The sequence below is a fragment of the Silene latifolia genome, chromosome 3, assembly GCF_048544455.1.
Source record: "Silene latifolia isolate original U9 population chromosome 3, ASM4854445v1, whole genome shotgun sequence".
NCBI lineage: Eukaryota > Viridiplantae > Streptophyta > Magnoliopsida > Caryophyllales > Caryophyllaceae > Silene > Silene latifolia.
Window position 1 is genome coordinate 20447178 of NC_133528.1, and position 23833 is coordinate 20471010.

The window sequence follows — 23833 nt, forward strand, 5'->3', positions numbered from 1 at the left end:
AAACATAACAATAAGTAACAATAAATCAAACATGCATATGCAATGCAACCATCCAACCCCCAACTCTCTTTTATTATTATTATTATTATTATTTAAAATAAAAAATAAAAAAATTGTAAATCCATCGTTTTTTTTAATAAAACTATTTTGTTTCAAATTTTGTAAAACTTATCTTTTGGAAAACCCTTAGCTCTGATACCAACTGTAACAGCCCTAAATTTTCGTGACCTATAGTAACGATCTAACCACAGAAAATTCAAAGCTGTCACTCCGCACTTGGCTACAATTCCAAGTGCAAGGTAAATACAGAACGGAAAATTAATATTAAATAGATTTCTGAAATACATGTTAAATAAAACATTGCAGCGGAAGTTTTAAGTCTTACAAAATTCAAAACAGTTAAATTCAAGCTCAAATAAATAAATCGAGTAAATCAAAATCTCGAATATTAAATAAGTTAAAGTCCAAAACGCCAAACTCCTTCCTCGCTCAAATAATCCCCGGTTCCAGTATGCACCCATGCAGCATCTCAAACATCTCAATTGTACCTATCAACTGTACCCAAAACATAAATAGGTACAGGTTCCAGTGGGGGAACACTACAAGAGAAGAGTTGGTTCGCTACTAATTTAGCTACAAATGATTAGATAGTAGCTAGTTATCTAATTTAGCGACTACTTTGGAGACCTACAATTTAAGTAGTCTCTAATTTGGATACCAATGTATGGCAGTAGCTAAGGATGTCTCTAAATTAGCTACGATCGATAAGCTTGTAGCTAATCATATGATTTCGCAACTAAACTAGAGACAAGCGTCTATTTTAGTCTCTATTATGGCTACCAAAGTAATTTCGTAGCTACATCTGTCGCTATTTTAGCTACTTGCACCAATAAAGCAAAGTAGCTAATAGTAATATCATATAGCGACTAATTTAGAGACTAGTGATTTCATTAGTACTCTCTCAATTCAATCATTTGTTTGCTTTTAATTAAAATACTTCGCACAAAGAATATAAAAGGTAAACAAATGATTGGGACAAACGGAGTATCTAGTTTGGCGGACAAAATATATTACTAGTAGCTAAAGTCATCGCTATTGCCTACTGGGTTGTGTTTTACGCTTTACTCGTGTAATTTAGTTGCATCTACGTAGTTGTCCGATAGTGAGGTGGTAACACCGAGTCCTAACCCAGTCCCTCGACTATAAATTGTCACTCACGTTAGTTCGTCAGATTATGTGCTTGGTCCACAAATTAATTAACATTGTTCTTTTCCAGCGCATTTTGATCATACTCTAATGGTGAGTTATGTTTTTCACCACTTGAACGCGTAGTTATTTTTGTAAATAATTTACGATGATTCCCACATTAAAGAGCATGAACCTAAGTAAAAACACGATAATATTTATTCCCTTTTATTACAGTAGCGTAGCTAAAGTGAGGAGTTACGCTCAACATTTATTCCCTTTTATGAATTAATGAGTTTTGAGATTATTAAGTTACATTGTTGATTTTTTTTTTCAGTTAGTCTCCCTTGAAACGGATTTATCAGTTAAAATTAAAACGGGTTAAATATCATCTCACTTCAATATATAAGACAAATCTTTTGTATCGCCTATGCATTTCGCTGTTGTCTCATTCTTAATATTTGTCCCGTCTTAAATAAAAATTACATGATGTATCTACCATTTAAACTAGTGATTAATATTACTAAAGTTTTCTATATACTTGAGTCACTTGACAAATACTTAATAATTTAATAAATAATATATTATTAATATAAAAATAACCTAAAACCAAACCCATGTTCCCCCACTCATTTTCCATAATGAAACCGCCCTTTGCGGCGCAACTTTAGTTTCCCTTCATTTCGTTCGAATCGACTCCTTCCCTTCATTTCTTCTTGCTTCCATCAATCGTCATCGTTTTCATCTCAGCCAAAATTCTCGTCTGTAATCCAGCACATTCCGGTGAGTCGTCGTACTGTGTTGTAAATTGTAATGCAAAAATGTAGTTATATTGTGGCGTGTTTCATTAATCTAACACTAAGGGTCCGTTTGGATTGAAGGAATTGGAGAGAAGGGGAGGGAAGGGAATGAGAGGGATTTAATTTCCTTTGTTTGGATAAAAAATATGGGAGAAAGGAAATGGAAGGGGAGAGAAATGAGAGGACTTATTTTCCCTCCTATAGAACAAATTATAATCTTTCCAAGGGTGGCAAGATTTGGAAAGAAAACATTATTTGGACTTTAATTATACCACCACCATCCTTCAATCCTCCATCCATTCTTCATCTCCCTCCTTCCTCCCCTTCCATTTCCCTTCATAATTTTTGTTATCCAAACATCCACATTCCATTTGCCCTCCCCTTCTCTCCCCTCCCTTCACCTCCCCTCACTCCCCCTTCCCTCCCTTTCCCTCCTAAAATTGTATCCAAACGGACCCTAAGTTTTTCTCACGGTGAAGGTGACGGAGTCAGCGACCTGGAAGCAGACTCTTGCAGCGTTGACGACGATCACTAGAGCAGTAAAACTAAGACGATGTAAATGTCTCCTTTGGGTGTTTGCTTGCTTTGTTTTCATGAATATGATGTTTTTTTTTTAATGAATGTTTTACTACTTTCTGGATATTTGATTTTAGTGACGGCACTCATACCCGCTTTTCTTTGCTTTCAATGTCATGTTTATACTTGATGGGTGAGTTACTTTACATTTCCATAGGTAGATCTTAGGATTTTGTCCATTTAGTTTCTAATGGTTGTATAGAAGGTGTTTGTTGAAATGACCATGTGTAAATAGGTATCCCCATACCTCGCTAATTAGTTGTATATTCTCCATTTTTTTTTTTATATATTTGGTCTCATATTTCAAGATTTTAACATGTTGAATTATCTCTTTCAGACGTTCTACAGTTCTACTCCATAATATAATTAGAAGAGAAACTCAAGACTACATGAGACAATTTCAAGGCTACACTGCAACAATTGAAGCAGTAAAAGAGAATGAAAGAAAGAGGCTGGTTTTAAAGAAAACAATGGCTCGCATGTCAAAGATGCTTATAGAGTGCCACACTTATGTAGGGGAGAGTAGACTTATTTGTCCATGGAGTATATTTTTTTGTTCTTGTTAAAAATATATATTAAGCATTATGTATTTCTTTCTATTCTTTCAGAGAAAATTAAGATATTATACGAAATGTTTGTACATTAACCACACATTTATGAAATATCTTCTTTTTTATTAAGCATATAATCTTGGTCGATATAGTAGCACCGGTGAATGTGATAAATGATTTTGCTATTAATAATTCAATTGATACAGCTACGTTAGCTACCAATGTTTTTAGCTAATATAAGGAGAATCAAATCCGTATCTAATTTCAATTGTATTTAGCTACTAATAAAAAACGGTCTCTAATTGTGAAATGTTTAGCTACCAAATAGTTTGACTCTAATTTAGCTATTAACATGTTAGTCGCTATGTGTGTAGCTATTTTAGCTACCTTATCGAATGAGTCTCTAATATATCTACTACAATATTAGTAGCTAAACGTGTAGCTACTATAGCTACTAGCAACTCAGTCGCTACGTTTGTCGCTAAACATGGTCGCTAATTTCGTCTCTAAATTAGCGACGAGCTGTTTAGCTACGGATCAAATTCTGTATCCAACTCCGTCTCTAACCAAATTAGCTACCGAAAATTGATGGTTTGCTACAGAATATTCAGTCTCTATTTTGATTTTCCCTTGTAGTGGAACGACCCAAAACATAAGGACGTCAGCAAAGCTGAGTTTTAAGGAAATAATAAACAATGTTAAGTTTACAAAGATAAATTAATCAAATAAGATTGAATAAGAATAAAATAATATTCCGAAGACAGCATTTCCAACAGCAATTTTCAAAACATCCAAAACCAAAACTTTCACCACCTGTGTGCCAAGCTCCTACCCTTGACACGGTCTAGAGGTATCACATGTGCTTGGTCAGACTTATAAGAATGCGCATCTCTCACATTTGGGCAGTCAGTAGGATGAGGCTGCCAAAGGAGAAAGTCTAACCCCCTAGCGAGTGGGGGCCGGTCAAACCCCACCCAAATGGAACTCGGGCCAAGAGTTCAGATTTCGGGACGTAATCCCAGGGACATCTTAGACGCACCTTAGAACCTGCTAGACCAACAGAACTCCCAGATTCTGCTACATAATCACCAAGGCGGCTTGCGCCAAATAATTTCCAACTGGTGACCCATGGTCACATAGAACAATATTTAAAAAATTCAGAAATGCTAATATAAATTCATCGTTACCAAAAGTATGTAAAAACTCTTTAAGTGTTAAACCAAACATGCTCTTAATTTTAAAAAGAGTAAAAGTCCTTACCTCTCGAGATAGCAAATCAAATTAGCTCAATCCAAAAGGTCTTTCTTCTCAAATCCACCAACTACATGTAGTATAATATAAAGTGGGTTAACAAATCTCGTTACTCATTCAAATGACCCTAGCTTAATACATAAGACCTATTAACTAAAACACTCACTAAATTACTCTTATAGTTCCTCTTACACCTTACTAACTATGGAGTACTATAGACACATCCAACGATGTTCACTCATCGAATTAATCCCAATTCCTAAATTACTAATAGCAACAACCAAATTTCCAAATTACTTGAAACCCATATTAAATCACCATGATAAATTCAAGATAACAAGCCTCATTTGCAACAAAGTTTGCTTACTGTAAACCATTTCCATCTCAATATCTAGGCCTAATCGATAATCAACCAATTATTGACCCATGATGCACCAATCAACAAGAACTTAGAATCAAATATTACCATTATCATCATTATTATAATGAAAACCATAACACTTAGTAGTATATGAACAATTTAATGAATTACCAAAACCCACCAAATAATTCACACGTGAACTTTTGCAACCAAAGTCACCAATTATCCTGCAAACTCTACTCTCTTACCAACACACCCCGCACCGTACATAAATTCTAATCTCATGAAATTCGGTCATTATTATTATTGACGGTACAACTAATAGCCAGTAATCCATACAAAAAACGGGCAACTTGTGATAGTATATGGGCAATTTTGGTACTTACTAAACGAAATTCGATTTACAAACCGAGTAAAGTAATACGGAGTATCAAGGAAAATACTTACCATTTATATAATACCAAAGGAAAAATAGAAGGATGATCAAAACCGTGGTTGAAATTATGATGGGATCGACAATCTCGATGTGGAGAATAGGAAAACAAGCTTGGAGAAAGATGGGTTAGCCTTGTGAAGGAGTTCAAATAGGAAACGTTGTGTAAGGGGAGGGCACCGTATTAGGTTTTAGTAAAAGTCGTTTATTTCATTAAGTCATAAGTTGGGTCAAAGCCCGAGTCGAATTCTAAAAGAGGAAAATAATCGAAAATTATTTAAATTGATTTATTTTCAAAAGAACCAAAATAGTTTTATTATTATTCATGACATTTATAAAACTTAATATTATTATTATTTTTTTAAGGTTTCCGATTTAAAATCCAAAAGAAAAAAAATCAATAAAGAATGATAAAGTAGTGCTTTATAAACAAATCCGGAAAATAACGGGGATGTTACAATAATACTAATAGAGAGTTCCTGAAAGTGATATAATTAGTAGAACGCATTTGTTAGCAACATTCAGAGCTTATATGATTACATATTCACCACTCACCAGTTTAAGATTCTTTCAATTATAATCAAACATACTTTACAATGATTACATACACTGACTAATAAGTAATATGACAACATTCGACTAATATGGTTACATTTTATACAATAGTTACATACACTGACTAATATGGTTATGTAGTGTAAAATATTTTGTACAATGACTATTCTGACTAAGATGGTAACATTTCGTAAACAAACTCTTGTGTCACCATTTGTATTCATATATGTCGTTATTTCAAGATCCTTTAAATTAAATCAAACATATTGTAAGATTGTTACATATTTCGACTAACATGATAACATATAATACAAATACTCCATGTCATTATTTGTATCCTTATATGTTACCAGATTGAGATGCTTTCAATTCAAAATAAACGTAATGTACAATGGTTACATACACTGACTAATATGGTAACATTCTGACTAAAATTCTTACATATTGTAAAACATCTTGTAAAATGGTTATGTCTTCAGACTAACGTGATAACATTTTACATACATACTCTCATGTCACCATTTGTATTCACATATCCTAAATGAGTTAGTAACATTTTTTAAACATACACCCATATCACTATTTTAATCAAATCTAATCAAAGCATATCATAAAATGGTTACTTACTCTGGTTAATATGGTTACATATTGTAAAATGGTAAAATTTTTTATCTAAGACGGTTCATAATTAAAGACTTTGAACTAGCCTACTACCATTCTCATGTTTCCCTTCACATGAGCATACAAAGTATCTCTCGACTTCGGGTGTGCCAGGCCCGTTGGCTCTGCGATATGTTACTTTCTTAATGCTGAAACCGACAGCCTGTGAGTGTTTCCGATACATCTCGTAAATAAGTTCTCATTTCTCTGCTTTCATTCTCAATAATGCCTTCGAATAATCAATACCTGCAGAAGTTTACAAACAAGATCCGTTCATGACAACAAAGGTTAAGCCTTTGTTGTCCAATTAGAGACAACAACAATCAACAAAATCCCATTATTGACTCAAGAACACCATTTTCGAGCTCAACAATGTTGGACAAAATTTCATCCCAAAAATTTGATTTTTATCAACAAAAATGGTGTAAAAATCTCACTAGTATCATGAATTAAGCAAAATGAACAACTAATTAACAAAATTCAAAGGATTTAAGAGTAGATCTAAAGAAAACTCAAATTGGGGAAAAGATGGAAGAAGATGAATAAGCTTACCTTGACCAATTAGTGGACTTAGGTGAGAAAAGTGGAGTAATTGGATGAATTCCAAGCAAAATAGAACAACAGTGGAGGTTTTTGGGGAATTTTGGTGAAGAAAGAGATGAAGATATGGTTTATGGAGATATAAAGATAAGAGTGAAGAATTGGGGGGAAATAAGGGCTTTTAGCCGAGTAGTTCAACCCGTGTGAACCCACTCGGTCGAGTACGACTCCACTCGGTCGAGTGGATGACCCACTCGATCGAGTGGCGGGTTTTTTCTGAATGTATTACCTCCTGGAATTGGGTCCACTCTGTCGAGTCAAGGGTCCACTCGGTCGAGTGCTTGCTTACTCGGCCGAGTTGGTACTCGCACTCGGTCAAGTGATTCCGTTAGGTTTAAATTCTCAATAAAATCTTATCGATGGGTTTCCTGCAAGATAATACAAGGTTCGGGAGTCCACCGTCTATCGTTGACTCGTCCCGAGTTAGTTCATACGTCATTCTACTCACCGTTTATGGTGCACTACCATAGCACTAGTGGCTACTCCACTGGCATCCAATACTAATCATACATGATCAATGACACTAATAGGCATTCAATTAACACACAATGTGATGCAAAGATTGAAACCATTATCCGTCTACCAACACATGTTAACCATTTCTCAAACATGCTACTCACACTAATCTAAGCATTCAACTTCTATACACATGTGAAATTCATAGCATGCAAGGGTCTAACCACAACCATATCATTCATGCAATCACACAACATTGTGACCAACCGAGAGAATAAGCATTAGTTTTGATATAAGGACACCCACTCATCCAAAACAGATCTCATATTGTACTCATGTTGGGTTCATTTTATTAGACACACCTAGGTTCAATTTGGTTCATTCGTTTAGGTTCCAAAATCAAAGCTCTGATACCACTTTGTAGCACCCCCTTATTACCCGGCCAAGGTAATTGAGAGATGTTACCTTCTCGGTTTCCCGAGGTAGTGAAATTGGAGTTGCAATTTAGAAACAATTAACATAAATGAAATATTTAGTGGATTACATAACATAAGTGAATAAATGAAATGAATAATACAACTCATGACTACAAGACTAATCTAATCAACTATACTCGGCTCGAATGTCATCACGGCTCGTCCCTTCTCTCGCATACTACCAAAGCTAACCTGTACATAAATTCTCCCCATATGATCGGAAATATCATATGGATCGATACAGGCCACTCCGGAAATAGGTGACATTTACACGGACACAACCAAAGTCAGATTTAATACACAAACATAAGACATGACTCGATAAGTGTAGACGCGACATAATTATGTGAATGAGGCTAGACTATGCAATCACCATACTAGTACCAGGACATGCCTAGACGTACCCACAACCACCAGTGCCAAGGACACGCCCACGACACCACACCTCACACAAAGGTACCGGGACACGCCCAGACGTACCGGGTCCGGAAGCCAACCGGATCCCCTGCCAGACGTTGTGCCTCAACCACACGAGTCCCTTCGTGACTCAAGTCATTAATGTGCACATCCCCCTTGGAGTGGGAAGCTCCAAGGGGCGACCCGAGTGCAAGACGGTTTCCCAACCATCTTACGTCTCCTCAACAATCAAGTATCACCACCAAAGACCTCCACCCAAATACAATCACAATCATATATGACTAATGGAAGAACAAAATTTAACATACAACCAAATTCATGAATTCAATCCCACATACATACTAACCGACTCATGAATGCACTAGTGGGGAAAGACACGCAAATATGCATACAGAATATTGAAATCGAGTAGGATAACCTACCTTTTCGCATAATCCATAAGCTAATCGAAATCACCAAGTATCCACCTCATAAAACCGTCTCATCCTACATAAAACATATAATAACTATCACAAACCACTCTATACTATAATACAACATAAAATCCCTTATTATTAGTCACTAATTACTCATTTTACATAACTAAATACTAATTAATATTTCTTAGTAAACCCTAACTCGAGATTACTCATAAGACAAAGAGGAAAAGGTGAGATTTCTACTTACAAAGGTATATCGGAAATTAGGAGAGGTGTTCCTCCATTAATCCAAGCTTGAAGGCCAAGGGAGGGGCATTGGGAGCATTTTAGAGAGAGGGGAGACTATTTTAGAGTAAGAAAGGAGAAGAAGAAGAAGAATGAAGGGGATAGAGTTTGGATGGGATGAAATCCCGAAATATCCTTTCTCGGGTACAGCTCAGCACCACTCGACCGTGTGACACTCACTTGGTCGAGTATACCATAACTCGACCGAGTGCCAACTCACTTGGTCTACCTAGAGTTCTACTCGGTCCACTGGAAGTCTACTAGGTCTAGGTTAGGTCTTACTTGGTCTCGTAGGAGGGGTCATCCTTTATTTTCGAGTATATGTGGGTTCCCTCACGTGTCCCTAGGTCCTTTGTGGGTCCCAAATTATCCGAGTATTACACCGTCAAAAGTGCCTCACCCTTCTTATACTCAGAAATGCCCTCCAAACCAAAATATTCCAAAGAAATTCTCAACTTAAGAAACACGTTCAATCCCAAATATATTGCAAATAGAAAAATGGCTCCAAAATCCGCTGCAAACACTGATGTAACCGCTCCTGCTACTGCCAAGTCCACCGTTGCACGAAAGAAAACAACTGCTAAAAGAGGTGGTGGATGCGACAGAGGAGGTCATGGAAGGAGACTCCGATCTCGCTACAGTTGAATCCAGAGGTTGATGTTGATACTGATAAGGAGGAACCCACTACCATGCAAACTAATAAAGTGGGAACAATTGAAAAGGAGGAGGAAATTGAGAAGCTGCGTGAAAAAGAAGAAGGAGAAAAGGGACACTTGAGTGATAAGAAAGAAGAGAAAAAAGGGGAACTTCATGAGAAAGAACCAAAAGAAAAAGAGGGAGAATAAAAAAAAAGAGGAAGAATCAAAAGAAAATGAAAAGAAAAATGAGCACGAAAAAGAGAAAAATGATGAAGTTGGAATTGATGAGGATATCAAGGATGTTGAGGGAGAAAAAGAAAAGATTGATGAAGTTGGTGTAATTCTAAAGGAATTAGAAAATGAAAGAGAAAAAGAAATCGGTGATAAAGCCGAAAACATTGATGAACCTCCTAAAGATGATGCAACAAAGGGGATGCATGTTGAAAATATCATCAATGTTGAAGATGGTGATTATCAAGGTAATGCCGAGGAAGTGATTGATGATGGCTTTGACCCACTGTTCTCAAAGCCTTCCTCTACGACCCGATCCAAAAGGAAAATGGTGGAGATTTTTAGTGATGATGATGAAGTGACACCTGAATCATCTCCTCCAAAACCCAAACCGGCGGCAAAAGAAGAAAGGATCCGGGTCAAAACCTCGGGCACCCAAAAAGCCTAGGTACCCACGGACCATACCCGACCCGGTTTAGAGGAAGGTGTGGTTAATGAGGATGAAATAATTGAAACAAAGGTGCCTCTCAACACATGCATGGACCTTGTTGTGTCATCATATGGAGAATCGTTCAAGAATGATGTTCTTAATCACATCAACTCACTTGATCTTCCAGAAGATGTACTCAAGCTATGTCACGGTATGCTCATCTGTTGCTTCCATAGTGGAAGGAGGTACAAGAAATCTTGGTATGATACTTCTCATGCTTTCAAATATTTCAAAGAAGCCATGTATACTCAGGGTTGGGTGAATCTATTGGATAAATACAGCCCTATGTATTTATCTGAGATCATTCAATTCTATGCCACAGTCAGAGTCGATGTTGCACTTGGAACCCTTCCAGCTTACATTAACCAAAAATCTTTTATCTTAACTGTTTAACAACTTGCTGCCCACCTTGAAGTATGTGATGTCGGGCTTACCACTTACCCAAAGCGTGACTGAGGTGAGATTGATGATGTTACCTCCACCCAAGTCATGAAAGTTCTTCCACCTCACGATGATAATGGCCCAACCAATATTTATGCCCTTTAATTAACCGCACCAATTAGGTTCATCTTTAACCTAGTTTTTCGCAACCTTATCCCAAGCAATAACAATCGAGGGAGATGCTATCTCCTTGACATTCTCCTTATTCATCACATCGTTAAACACAAACCAATTAACCTTCCTCGTCTTATGTTCCACCGAATTTAAGAGATGTCCACCGAATTCCAAAATGACAACTTTGACAAGAATGTCATGGTACCATATGGCACATGGCTCTCTATTATCTTTATGAATGAAGGCTTAGTGATGAAAGAAAGTCCCGCCATTGAAAAATTGAGTGATGAAATAACTCTGGATCTACTTTCTCGGATGAATATGGAAATTCGAAATGGGAAATTGATGAGGAAAAATAAAGGTGCAGGTGATGCAACAGTTGGGTCAACTGTTGATCAGGGAGTGGTTGTTGCCAAGTTGGATCAACTTGTTGGGCTTGTGAATCACTTAATCAAGGAAAATGCAAAGCTTAGGGATGAAGTGACTGATCTCCGTACCATGAATGAGGACATCTTTGAACGCCTTGATGACAAAAATCCGAAAGACAAGGCCTAAACAGTTGCCTCCCTAATCCCTTTATTCCTCATTCCCTTGGCTTAATGTTTGTTGAACTCTCTTGCAACATTGGATGTTTTTTATTTTGCTCGAATAATATTTACATGTGGTTTGAATCGTGTAGCTAGTTTGAACATGTTTTATTATATCCCTCCTTGATGATGTCAAGAGGGGGAAGTAGTTCTAACGTGCTTATGTGTGATCTCGTAACTCTTAGGCTAACGTTCATCGTGGTTATGTCTTAGCTTCCATGATTAGATGTTCTACTGATAGGCTTGTTGTGTACCTAACAAAGATAAATTCCCTAAATACAAATGAATGCAGTAATAGGGGTCGAATCACAAGGAGATGAGAGTTTGCTAAACAAGTTGCTATGGATTGAATTCTATCGAGGTCGGTTTGTTGGTTGTTGGTTGGTTGGTTGGTTATACAAATAAAATAAAAACAATAATAAAGAAAGCATCTAGGGAAGTCGGGTTACACATGCAAATTACTAATTAGTCATGTTAATTTAGAAATGCATTGATAATGATAAATTGTTTAGGCCTTTAGACACCCATCTCTCGATATTAGCGTCGACCATAGATCGGGTCCTAACGATCTCTCGATATGGCTAGGTCGTTCTACTATAGCATGTTTAGTCTAATTTAATTCTGTGCCTCTCGACTAATAGAATGAATTCACAAACTTAATCTATGATTACGGCCAATAACCAAAGATTAAACAATATAATGCAAACATGTTATAGAAACTATTGTTTGATATCGTGACATCTCATTTTAACAATTGTGATTAGTTATTTAGCATTGCTTCCTTAATCCCTAGATTAAGGAAATTACTCAGGCATAATGTAAATTATCTAATGACAATTGAATAATAAAAGTAATGCAAGAAGTGAAATTACTTGATAATAAAAGAACTTGCAAATGAAGAATAAAGAATGAAATGTAAATAACTTGTAATAGAAATTGAATTATAACTTGAAATGTTTAAAGGAAATGTAAACAACATAAATAAAGACTAAACTAATCTAGACCTAACCTAATAACTAAAACTAATCTGAATTTTAGAGGATTTTGTGAACTAGAACGTAATGGGGATTGTCCAAATGACGGAATGCAACACCCTTTATATAGGACCAAAGGACGAAACGTAAACAATCAATGCAAAGGTCACCCCGATCGAGGACACCACACCCCGATCGGGGTCATGTGGTTTTAGTCACTTCTCTCAATTTCGTCTTAAATTCTTGCTTTATGATAATGTAGAATCCAATGTATGCGTGATTAAGGGTCCGGGGGCATCTTAAGAGCTTCATTTAGCATCCAAAGCTCATGCAAATCCATTTAATTTCTTGGACTTTATTTGAGCTTGAATATTCTTGCACCAACCCAAGTTGGTTTTGAGCTCGGAATTTCCATTTCTTCCCAAAATGCCCCTATACTTCCCGAAACACCTTTTCATGGTCACAACTTGCTTTCTTTAGCCTCGTGAACTCCGATGTTTGCTATTTTGACGGGAAAAAGCTATAAAAGCTCCAATTCCTACAAAATGTAACGAATACATGCAAAACGCCTAGAACACGAGATTAGCTCACAAATACACTAATATAAGTGCAATAATATTATAAAACCGAGCTAAAATAGGGAGTTAAACTTTATATAAAATGGACTTATCATCTACCTAGCCAAGCATGTTGACCCTTTCACATACCTTGATCATGTTTTTAAATTATGAATTATGTTGAAATGACCAAAGACCGACTAACCATGGGCTAAGTGTAACATTATCATTTACATCAAGTGGCTACAAAACCATGCAACAGTGCACTACACTGTGGTTTCTGATACTATCGTATGGAGGGACTTTTATACGAAAACTTTAAGTGTTGAAATCTTTACAAATTCCACATTCTCAAAGTTTTAACATTTGAACTATCAAAGTTTGAAAACAAATCTGAAATTAAAGTCACTAATCTCCATTGTTAAATCCTCTAGATTTGTGCATTTGCTTTTTACCAAAACGGTAAGTTGAACTTGTCAAAGTTTTAAAGCTAGAAAAGTTTTTTGCCAATTTGGTAAAATGTCACATGTTGAGTGTTTTGGGAAGAGTTTTCTGATTTTGATTAAAGACTTGTGCTTTAAGTCTAAAGCCTAACACTTACCATCACTCAAAGGCTATCTATTTTATATTGGATTTAATTAACCTAAGGTGTACTTCTTAGAGGATCAAATCCAATATAAATAGTTTGCCTTAGCTTCATTTATTTCTCAAGACTTTCTAAAGCATTTATTGTAAACCCTTACAAAACATTTGTGCATTTAAAGTCTTGTTCTTTAAGCATTTGCAAAAACTTTTTCAGATTTTAAAAGTCTTCATTTGTTTTCAAAAAGCCGTAAACTTCCAAGTATCAGTTCGCTGCACTGTGACATAATGAGTTTGTTTCATGATTCTCGTGTTTAAGTCTTAATCGTGATCTTCATGTTCATTAAGTGAACCCTTGAGATTCAAAGACTCTGTAAACCTGTGAGATAGAACATATAAACTCTTGAAGCGGAATAGCTTTAAGTTTGAGTGCAATCGGGGTAGATTGGCGAGTTATTTTCATTGTAAGGGTTTAGTTGTTTGAGTAAATTTCTAAACAAGCAATAAAATAACGGTTGGACGTAGGCCTCAGAGTAAAGGCTGAACCAATTTTTAAAATGTCGTTTGTTTGCTCATTTACTTTTACGTTCTCTTACTTTGCTCTTTCTCGTTCATACTTATTTAAGTTCTGTGTCACAGTCAACTATACCGTGACATAAAACTGATGTATTATCTTGTGAACTTACATTCTATTAAGTTTCTCAAGGTTTGTACTTCAAGATTCTTTGCTTAAGTCATCAATTAACTAAGTTAAGAACAAATTTGAAAAAAGGTACACCTAATTCACCCCTTCCCCCTCTTAGGTGTTTATCGTTCCTAATTATTCAAGCATACAAACTAAGGTACGAACACCAATAAAACTATATTTTGAAGGCTAAAGAACTCTCGGTCCTCCTCAGCGGTCCAAACTCAAAACTCCAAAAACTAAACACCGTTTCATATATATATTTCCTGCGATACACACAAAATTATTTTAGTAATCAATCAATACTATATATTAATTCCAGAAACCAAGGGATTTCAATGTAATTAAAGAAATCTATACAAATTAATTATACTATATAGTTTTAAATCGAGAGCACCGTGTGATGGACTTGATAAAGGGACCTCAATGTAAATATTATATAGTTTTAGTTAAAAGTATAATATAAAGATGCCTTGATGAAGAATATTTATGGAAATTACATTAAATTAAAGTAATTAAATTTAGAAAACACAAGAATATAGTGATTTTCCTTAAAATTAACATGCCCCACTTATGTAATTAATTAGTATCATCATAGAATTATAAATTAAATTAAATGTAGTAAAAGTCATACTAGCAACAACGAGATTAATAAAATTAACGGTATTAATGTGGGAGTAGTGACAGTTATAATAATGATAGTGAGAGTAATGAAAGTAACTACGAATGTAGTGAAAGTAATAGTGGTAACAATGAGAAAAAAGATGAACAATTAAATAACCAATCGACTCAAGGAAATATTTTATTTATTTAAATATAGGCCGGATAAAATTAACGGGAATAATGAATTTAACAGAAAAAAATAGAGGAATTAGTAAAAGAAATAATAGTAACCACAGGAGTAGTGAACATAATGATATTAAGAAGAATGTCGTAAAAGTAATAATATTAATAGCGGGGTAGTGAACGTGTCTCATAATTTGAAAATAAATTTTACATTTCATCATAATTACAAGATATGCTGTAGAAAAATATATTACAAATAGTAAACCTGTGAGTTAGAAACATAGTTTATTTCATTGAAAATAACATATTAACAATAAACGAACATGGAACTATATTTTTTTTCAATTAGTCTTGCTGAAGACGGGTCGGAGTAAGTGACGGATAATGCCACTCACAAAACGGATAGGGGGACAAGGTGGGGGCACCCCCATGCGCTTCCCTCTCTCCTCTATTTGGGTCATTTGTAAGGGAAAATGGTATCCGTCACTCCAAAGTGACGGATACGTGCCGTCACAAATGTGATTTTGTGATTTTTTTAGGATGAGAAATGACGTGGTAGGATACATATTAATAGTTGCAGTAAGCTCACCATTCTCAACAAATCTTGATACAGATAGTTGCTTGCGAAGCACGAAGCAGGCATGGGAGAGGAGGAGGAGGAGCACGTCGATGGAGCGGGAATTAGGTTTTCCTTTGACGAATTGAGGATTATGACTAATGAATTCAGCGACGATAATATACTTGTAAAAACTCAGAATTTTGATCTATTTCGCGGTATTATTACGCCACAATCTGAATCTGCCGTGATCGAACATGTTACTATTAAAATTTGGCATTCTTCTGATAAACTTGCACGATTTAGGGTTCGTATTTTATTCCTGATTTTTCATTTTTTGTTGTTGTTGTTGTTTCAATTTACTGCTTGAATTCTGTTTATTTTTGCTAAATTCTTGCATTTTAGGATAAAACATATCAATCACTTACAATTTTACTTGGATTAGAACTCTAATTGAAAGCGATTAATTTGTATTGAAGATTTCATGATACAAATCTTGATATTGGAAAATTACAGAAGGAAATCACCATATTAGGTCAGCCAAGGTTGATTAATTGTCCGAACATCGCCACGTTAATGGGATATTGTGCTGAGGGTGAGCATGTTGCTACGGTTTATAAGCTACACTCTGTTGATACTCTTGATAATCTCTTGGATAAAGGTTATTTCTCTTATTCTGAGATAATTCTTTGATTCGTCCTTTTACTGAGTGAAGTCTTATAGTTTTGAGTAATCCTTTGCTTGTTGTTAGAGTAAGCAATAATCAGAGTTGGAGAATTCGAGGCCAATCAATATTGAAACTGAGGAATTAGCATGCTTCATCTTTGCTGTTATATTTACAACTGACAGTTGTGCCTTTCACAGATGAATATCCGTGGCGTGATAGAATGATTGCAGCCCTTGGGATTGCACGAATTTTTTGTTTCATTGATGTAAAGCGGACTAGTCACTTGATCCATTCCACCCTTCCTAGCTATATAATACTTGACCAGGTATTTTGACATCTCCGCTCTCCCTTAGATATCATCCTCAGATGTTTTTTGACTTGCACACCCACAAACCTGTGGAATATTGTACATGGTACAAACCACAATTCATTTTCCACGCATGAAATTTGCAACACAAATATTTCTTGTCACTTGAAAAAATTATATGGCCAACTCAGTGCAGCTTGCCTAGCTCTAGTGGGAGTTCACCTTCAAGGATTCAGTTAATAAAAATGATATTGTCCACATATTCTTAAATCATAACTAGAAAGTAGGACAATAAAAGTGGAATGGAGGGAGTATTTAACTGCTTAAAGCAAAACCTATTCTACGACCTTCATATGTGTGTGTACAAAAACGTTACCACTTTTTTATGACATTTTATGTTAAATTGTGACTACTTTTTATTACTAAAAAATGCATTTTTTTCCAAAGTGGTCACTATTTACCACAAAATGGTGTCAAAAAGCACGGGTACAACTGTCGAACTCGAGAATAACACCAACTGTTGAATGGTTTCTGTTATTGTGTGAACTTCACTTAGTTCTTATTTGGGAAAGTGAGGCGTAAAGTTTTCGCCTATTGATAGTTGAATGCTCAAGTATATATTGTTGATTTGTAGGAAAGCAATCCAGTTTTGTGTGATGCTCGAGGGCTGATCAGTGGAGTTGGGCTGCCTGATGAAGTGGATAAAGATTCATCCGTAGGGAATAAAGGTAATTTTTTTGATGAAAGCTAATTTTCTGTTTGACATTTAGGAAGAAATATGCCTTTCTCGTCTTGCAGTAGTAGGAAAAAGAGTCTGCATATGACTGGATGGGATGTTTTGGAGGAATTCTTTGTAGTTACAACTTACAACAAATCCGACATGGTGTTACCTTGTACTATTTGACCGATCACATATTTGTTATATTCCATAATCTCCACTTAATTTAGGAGTATGTTAGGGGGTTTGTGTATGTAAAGTGGTGCAACTGTAACACCAAAACACCTCTCTTTTTTTTTTTTTTTTTAAGAATCAGTTAGTGGCACTAATCCGATGCTTGATATCTTGGTATTCTGGACATTCTTATCTAAAGGAACTTTTATTATTGGCAGTGTCCTTTAGTTCAGGGTTTTACGGTGATGGACATTCTTGAAAGGTTTCTAAGATTTAGAAAAGGAACCATGTTTTTCTCTTTATCCCACTTTTTATATTGAGAAATCTTATGCCTTTTAAGAACATTTACATTTTCATTGCATCAAGTCGACTTTACATTTGAATAGGCCAAAATCTGAGACAGTGAGGGCTCTTTGTATGCAAAGTTTCTATCAAATGGTTTGATGGGTTTGATTGCTTAGAGGATATGGCCTAATTAGGGACATAGGACTTTGATTTGGAGTAAACAACTCAAATGGGGTACATTAGACTTGTGTTTGGTGGGCTGCTGGGTGTAAGTCGGTGCCTGAGAATCCTCTGTGGATGCTATGTGGTCATCACTTCTTCCTTGTTGCTAAATAAGATGTAGAATGGAAGTTGGTTGGAAAGGATGATGAATAGAACAGGAAATGGGACGCCTCATAAGTTGGAGAACAATTGAGTGGTGATAATTTTCTGATGAATTTTCACTAGGGTTGGGGGTGGGGGTGAAGAGTGGAGGTAATTTGACGTAGTTCTCTATCTTACCAAACAGAGTGACAGAAGTAAGAAGGATCTTGGAAGCAAACTAGTCAATTGGATGTGCCTGTTTTCTACTTTGCTTCAGAACTTTTTCCTACACGAGTACACGCTGCGACAACTAGTTATTTCATTATAGACCCACTAACTCATTTATCATATGGTTTCTCTTCTTGCACTTAAGATCTGGTGGCCCAATATCTTACATCATTTCCAGTCCTATGCTATGCATTTTAAACATTACTATATATGTGTGCTTGCTTTTCTGTGATATTGTATTTGATATGTTGGGAGTATGTGTTTTCTCCTAGAGTTGCTACAAATATGATGTAACTATCAGCAAGTGCATCAACTTCTAATATGGGTAGTGAATTATTTTTAGGATAGGTTTCTCTGGATATGGCCTTAATACTGTTTGTTGTGATTTATGTGTTTTTTTTTTTTTTTTTTATAATATTTTCTTGATTTTCTTTCTGCTGCCGTCTTTTAATAATTAAGGCTGTTCAAAATGCAGATGCAACAGCTGGCAAGATGAAACGAAATGGTATCTTTGCATTTGGTGTGCTTTTACTACGACTCATACGTGGCAGACGTAATGATATTGAGGATACTGGGACAAAACTTCCTCGTGGATTTCCAATCCCAAGTGTGCTTTCATATGCTCCTTTTAGGAGTCAAAAGTTTTTCAATGAACATGATTATTCCGAAGTATTTAGTCTGGTAAATCAGTGTCTTGCATATGATGAGAAGTGCCTTACTATAAGCCAAATGGTGCAGAAGTTGGAAAATCTGGTGCTCTTTTCACTTCCAGTCAGAACATCTTGTAGCAAAGTGGCTGTTAAAGGGCATACATTGATATATTTCACATATAGTGATCTTTGTGAGTTGACAGATAATTTTTCCTTGGAAAATTTGTTTGCAATAACCCAGTTTGGAGAGGCATATAGGGGAAGGATTCAGCAAGGTTGGAAAGAAGTGGCTGCTCAAAACATCATAGTGAAGATGTGGGGGGAAGTTAATTTTAGTAGATCTGGCCGAGATAGTAAAAAGAGCACTTTGGTGGATGATATTTGCAGGCTTAGAGTATGGCTTCTGGTGAATATGTTCTTATATGCTATTTTTTTGGCCTTTCTGGTTGCTTATTGTTTTTATCTTTACAGGATGAGGTTCTCTTACTAACTCGGGACTCCATGATCGACAACCCCTGTATAGTGAAATTGTTGGGATATTGTTATGAGGACAAGAAAGTGGGAGCTGTTTACAGTGTTCAACCCTGGTATACGTTGGAGAGCCTTTTTGATGATGGTGAGTGCAATCTTCTCTGTTTTAGGTTAATTAGGCATTAAATTTTGCCTATGCTTGGCGGAGGAGGCTCGTGTAGTGGTGTTTCAAAGTAAGTTGCCATTACGTCATTTTCCATCATGACTATAAAAACGTCGATATTTCAAAATATTTCTGAGGCGATTTATATTTCTGCAGCATAATCTATAATGTAGCGATAGAGATACTACCCGTGTTCTTTGGAAAATTTGTGGTATACTAGTGCATTTTGCAGGTAATGTATCCATTTTTTTAAAATAAAGATGCTATGAGCGAGAACATAGACTAAAAACATGGAAAATTCAGAATGTGAAAAATCATCTATACATAACTTTGGAGAATAATTCAATGTTGCCGGAGACACAAGATACAGAAATAACCAGAACTGCTGGATGGCTGATATCAGAATGATGTTTTGTATTAATTTGATCTCCCTTTTGACTTCTAGTAGGCATCGTGCTAATCATGTTTGCATAATTTACTACCGTTTCCTGCTCCGCTGGATGCCCCTGTCTCATTTCTTACTTTCTTTTTCATGCAGAATGGTTTGAGTGGAAAAATAGAATAGCGGCGGCACTAGAACTGGCACGCACCCTTGTTCTCTTCCACTGTAAAGAACAACAGTATGTTGTCTCTAACTTATCTGGAGCTCATATAATGATTAATCAGGTGTTATCTTGATTTGTGCATTTTGTTTTGCCAAAACAATTGGTTTATGATGTACTTTTTTCGGTTGGAGGTAATTGTGCTTTTTGTCGTTGGTTGCTAGGATAAAACGCCAATTCTTTATGATTTTTCGATGATCCATGGCCAAGTTCTTTCTGGTGAAAGAGCTGTTAGAAGTTTTCATCTTCTTTGTTCGATTGACTACCTTGACCCATATTATCCGCAGACAGGTATGCTTTCGCTTATCACAAATTGTTGTATAGGACGGTCTCTTAGCATAAGACCAGTCCAACTAAAGAAAAGCCCAAGACAATGTAAGTTAATCAAGTAACCGATACATCTTTCTCTTCCTTTTTACCCGTTTCTCTCCCTATTTCCCAAGTTTATTTTACTTCTCTATGCATTACTTCCATGTTTAAATATTTAAACTTAAATGTTATCCCATAACTCTTTCACATAAATTTTGGGAACAATAATTACGATTCTATGTTCGTATTTTCTTAATTTTAATTTGAAAACTCATGATTTAAGATTGAAAATTTTTGACTGACTTTCTTTTAAAATCTAAGGTAAAAGTGGACACTTTAATTTTAAAACTTGGATTTTAAGTTTGAAAACATGATGGTTAAAGTTATAAACTTTGAACTTAAAACTCAGTTTTCAATGTAAAACCATGAGGTTAGAATTATAACCATTAATTTTTGAAGTATTGAATTAATTTTAAAATCTGAAAATTTTAAGATCATTTCCAAACCTAGCGAGGTGGTGGTGGTTGCCATCGAGGGGTCGTCGGAAATGATTCGCAGCGATCTTCATGCTTTTGCTTCAATTGATTGATGAGAGAGAGGGGAATGAAGGAAAGTGATGGGAACGATAATTGTGACGATGGTGTAGTCACAGTAAGAAGGCGGCGGTGGTGAAGGCGGTGGCGGTGACGAAGTGATGAGAAGTTGAGAACTATGAGATGGTGTGATGAAAATGTTGGTAAGCGCGGCAACCTGATAGAGAACTAGGAGAATTCAGATTTGGTGGAAGGTGAAGCTTGCATCTGTACCGAAGGATAGGAGTTATCAATGGTCTATTATTTAGTTTTGTATTTTGGGCTAATATCTCCATTGGTCCCGTCCTATGTTATAGGACGGTCCTATAGGAGAGTTGCTGTTAGCTTATTTATTACTCCCTCAGTTCGAGCATGACTGATTACGATTGCTTTTGGTCCGATTGAAGTCAGTAACCCCCAATCCTAATGCTTCTACTGATCAATGTGTGCCCCCATACTAAGAAGGATGCCATTTATGGCCACAATTGTAAACATTACGGCATTACCTCGTGTTTGCCAAATTATGTCTCCTTAATGTTGCATGTTTTAGTTTATTTTATGTATGTTCAAGTGGAGTGTTTGAAAATTCACAGGTTTGGTGATAAAGTTGGAGTTGTGAAATATGCTCATAATAATAAATTTGCAAGTGATGCTATACTTTGAAAATTCACAGGTTTGGTGGTTCCTCAATCCGATATCTATGCTTTTGGTGCTCTGTTGATGTCACTCATATGTAAACGAGACATGAGAAGTGTGATTACAAGCTTCTTGTATAGGCATGTTGAAGACAGATACAAATCAGAGTCCTCTCTTGTTCACGGAAGCTTCACGAGTCATCCTTCTTTTGATCATAAAGATGGGTGCAAACTGACGGCGTTGGCAATGGCCTGCCTAGAAAAGGATAATCTCTTAAGTCGCCCTTCCGCAAGTGATATTGTCCAACAGTTGGAAAGCCTATCCTTATTTTCTGAGTCTCTTTTCTCTACTGATGTCAAGGCCAAGGTAATAGATTCATGCTCTATTAGAGAAAAAAATCCATCTTTGTGGAATGACTTCAGGCTTTTTATAAAGCTGTGTATTAGTCGGGATAAGCTCAAGGAGTGGAAAAGGAGAAGCTTTTTTGGCTCCCGGTCGGGTAAGGCTGGGGCAATGTCTCCTCATGCGCTCGCTAAACAAAAACAGATAATCGAGAGGCCGGGAATCTTACGTCCTTCAATTTATGAGAAAACTCCTGAGGAAATTTGTTATCGTATTCAACTGATTGACGAGTCACTGAAAAGAGAGATAGAGCATGATGAAAGACAAAGAGCGTTACAGAGGAACAAGGTGAAGCGTAGACAGTCTAACTTTGTTAAGCAGTTGGTAGAAACTTTCATAGTTAATCCCTCTGACCTGTATGGCTTTTGTGTAATTGTCAATACTGGCTTGGTCAAGTGTTTTGTTGCCGTAAATTTGAGATGATTTTTAACAATGCCATAAGCTTATTCTTTGTGTTTCAGGGTACCCTTCACCCCTGTTAGAGTTTTAACCAGTTAAGTCGGGCAGCTTTCGTAACAAGTGGGAAACCTTTGTCCTTGTCTCGTTTTTGCACTCTTGTCAATATCACGAATTATAGATTAAGATCGTTTTGTAATGTGAAATAGTCTTTTATTAATTACATTTAACTATTTAAGTATTGCTACCCCTGCGTACCTAAAGCTACAACCCTCTACCACCACCACGCCTAGTTTGTACAGCATCCATTGACCATGTTCAGCCATTACAAGGCCGCCAGCTTAAGTATTTGTATTATAGTATAATACGACATTATTAATGAAAAAAATCTCTAGTCTGAATCAAAAATATGAGAAAAGTCGATGAGAAATTTTCTTGTTAGGTTTCTGTATACTGGTTAGTACATAATATTAGTTTCTGTATAATGGTTAGTTTCTTTTTCTCTTATCGTTTCCATCCTATATCGACTCAACAGACTCTTTACGTAAGTTGCATTTGATGACGCATCTGTTTTAGGACTCTTCCTGTTCTTCAAAATCTTCCCTGTTTTCTTCAGCCCTCCATAAATCTTGCCCTTGTCCTTCTTTCTCACGGTTCTCTTGCTCCTGAGTTGGTGATAGTTTCAGCTTTAGCACGTTGTTCTCATTTTCAAGTTTCATAAATTCTTCACCAAATTGTAAAGCAGTAGCTTGGGTGTTAGATGGCATACTCAAGACTTCAAGAGGTTAAAGCTGATGTCCAATATCTTTGTTTCCAATTTTGTGTTCTTCATTGCAGCATGTACTTTTTATACGGTCCGAAACAATAGATCGTCCTTGATCTATTTCTTGTTGTGCCCAGATGTGTATAGGCTGAATTGGACCAGAGTTGGTGGTGATGGGAAACCTTGAATTACCTTGAATTTGTTAAAATTTGCAGAAACGAGATTCTCAGGCTATACATAATACATGTCATGGTGAGCGGTAAAAGGCACCGGTCAAAAGAAAATAAAAATGACATTTCTAGTTACCATTCCGGTGTAAACTAAATTAAGAACTTAAGATGCATAAGTAGCAACACAATGAGGACTTAAACTTCGTCCTCCCTCCTCTTCTTCTTCCAGCAATCTCCTCCATACTTTCATTTTATGGGTTTTTCTTCTAACAAAGTCATTGTCCTGTTCAGTAGACTATACCAACGCCTAAACTCTGAGAGTTAATCAAAAATTCCAACAATAATAGTGGT

General features: G+C 36.1%; 1 protein-coding gene and 2 long non-coding RNA genes across 4 annotated transcripts; 2 read left to right on the forward strand and 1 right to left on the reverse strand.

Moving 5' to 3' along the window:
• Positions 1 to 353: 353 nt before the first annotated feature.
• On the reverse strand, positions 354 to 5323 carry LOC141645988 (uncharacterized). The gene is made up of 3 exons (XR_012545253.1): positions 5172 to 5323; positions 4373 to 4433; positions 354 to 555 (listed from the first exon to the last, which is right to left on the reverse strand). It is a non-coding gene; the product is annotated as an uncharacterized LOC141645988 (long non-coding RNA).
• On the forward strand, positions 1848 to 3136 carry LOC141645987 (uncharacterized). Its single transcript, XR_012545252.1, has 3 exons — positions 1848 to 1968; positions 2465 to 2540; positions 2899 to 3136. It is a non-coding gene; the product is annotated as an uncharacterized LOC141645987 (long non-coding RNA).
• Positions 5324 to 15640: 10317 nt separating the features above from the next.
• LOC141647362 (uncharacterized) lies at positions 15641 to 22717 on the forward strand. Of its 2 annotated transcripts, XM_074455506.1 has the most exons (10): positions 15641 to 15973; positions 16183 to 16327; positions 16531 to 16658; positions 17275 to 17368; positions 18824 to 19392; positions 19470 to 19614; positions 20171 to 20298; positions 20399 to 20525; positions 21789 to 22477; positions 22615 to 22717. In XM_074455506.1, exons 1-10 carry the CDS (start codon positions 15752 to 15754, stop codon positions 22633 to 22635), a joined length of 2268 nt encoding a protein of 755 aa, XP_074311607.1. In that variant the 5' UTR covers positions 15641 to 15751; the 3' UTR covers positions 22636 to 22717. The 2 variants fall into 2 exon arrangements, with proteins under 2 accessions (XP_074311607.1, XP_074311606.1); XM_074455505.1 differs by lacking the exon at positions 22615 to 22717 and having other exon boundaries at positions 21789 to 22612.
• Positions 22718 to 23833: the final 1116 nt, after the last annotated feature.

Bases quoted from the DNA above. Each gene is read 5' to 3' on its own strand.
- LOC141647362 (XM_074455505.1), top strand. From the start codon at position 15,752: ATGGGAGAGGAGGAGGAGGAGCACGTCGATGGAGCGGGAATTAGGTTT. The intron at 15,974-16,182 runs GTTCGTATTTTA...GGAAAATTACAG, and splicing joins ATAAACTTGCACGATTTAGG to AAGGAAATCACCATATTAGG. The intron at 20,526-21,788 runs GTATGCTTTCGC...GAAAATTCACAG, and splicing joins CCCATATTATCCGCAGACAG to GTTTGGTGGTTCCTCAATCC.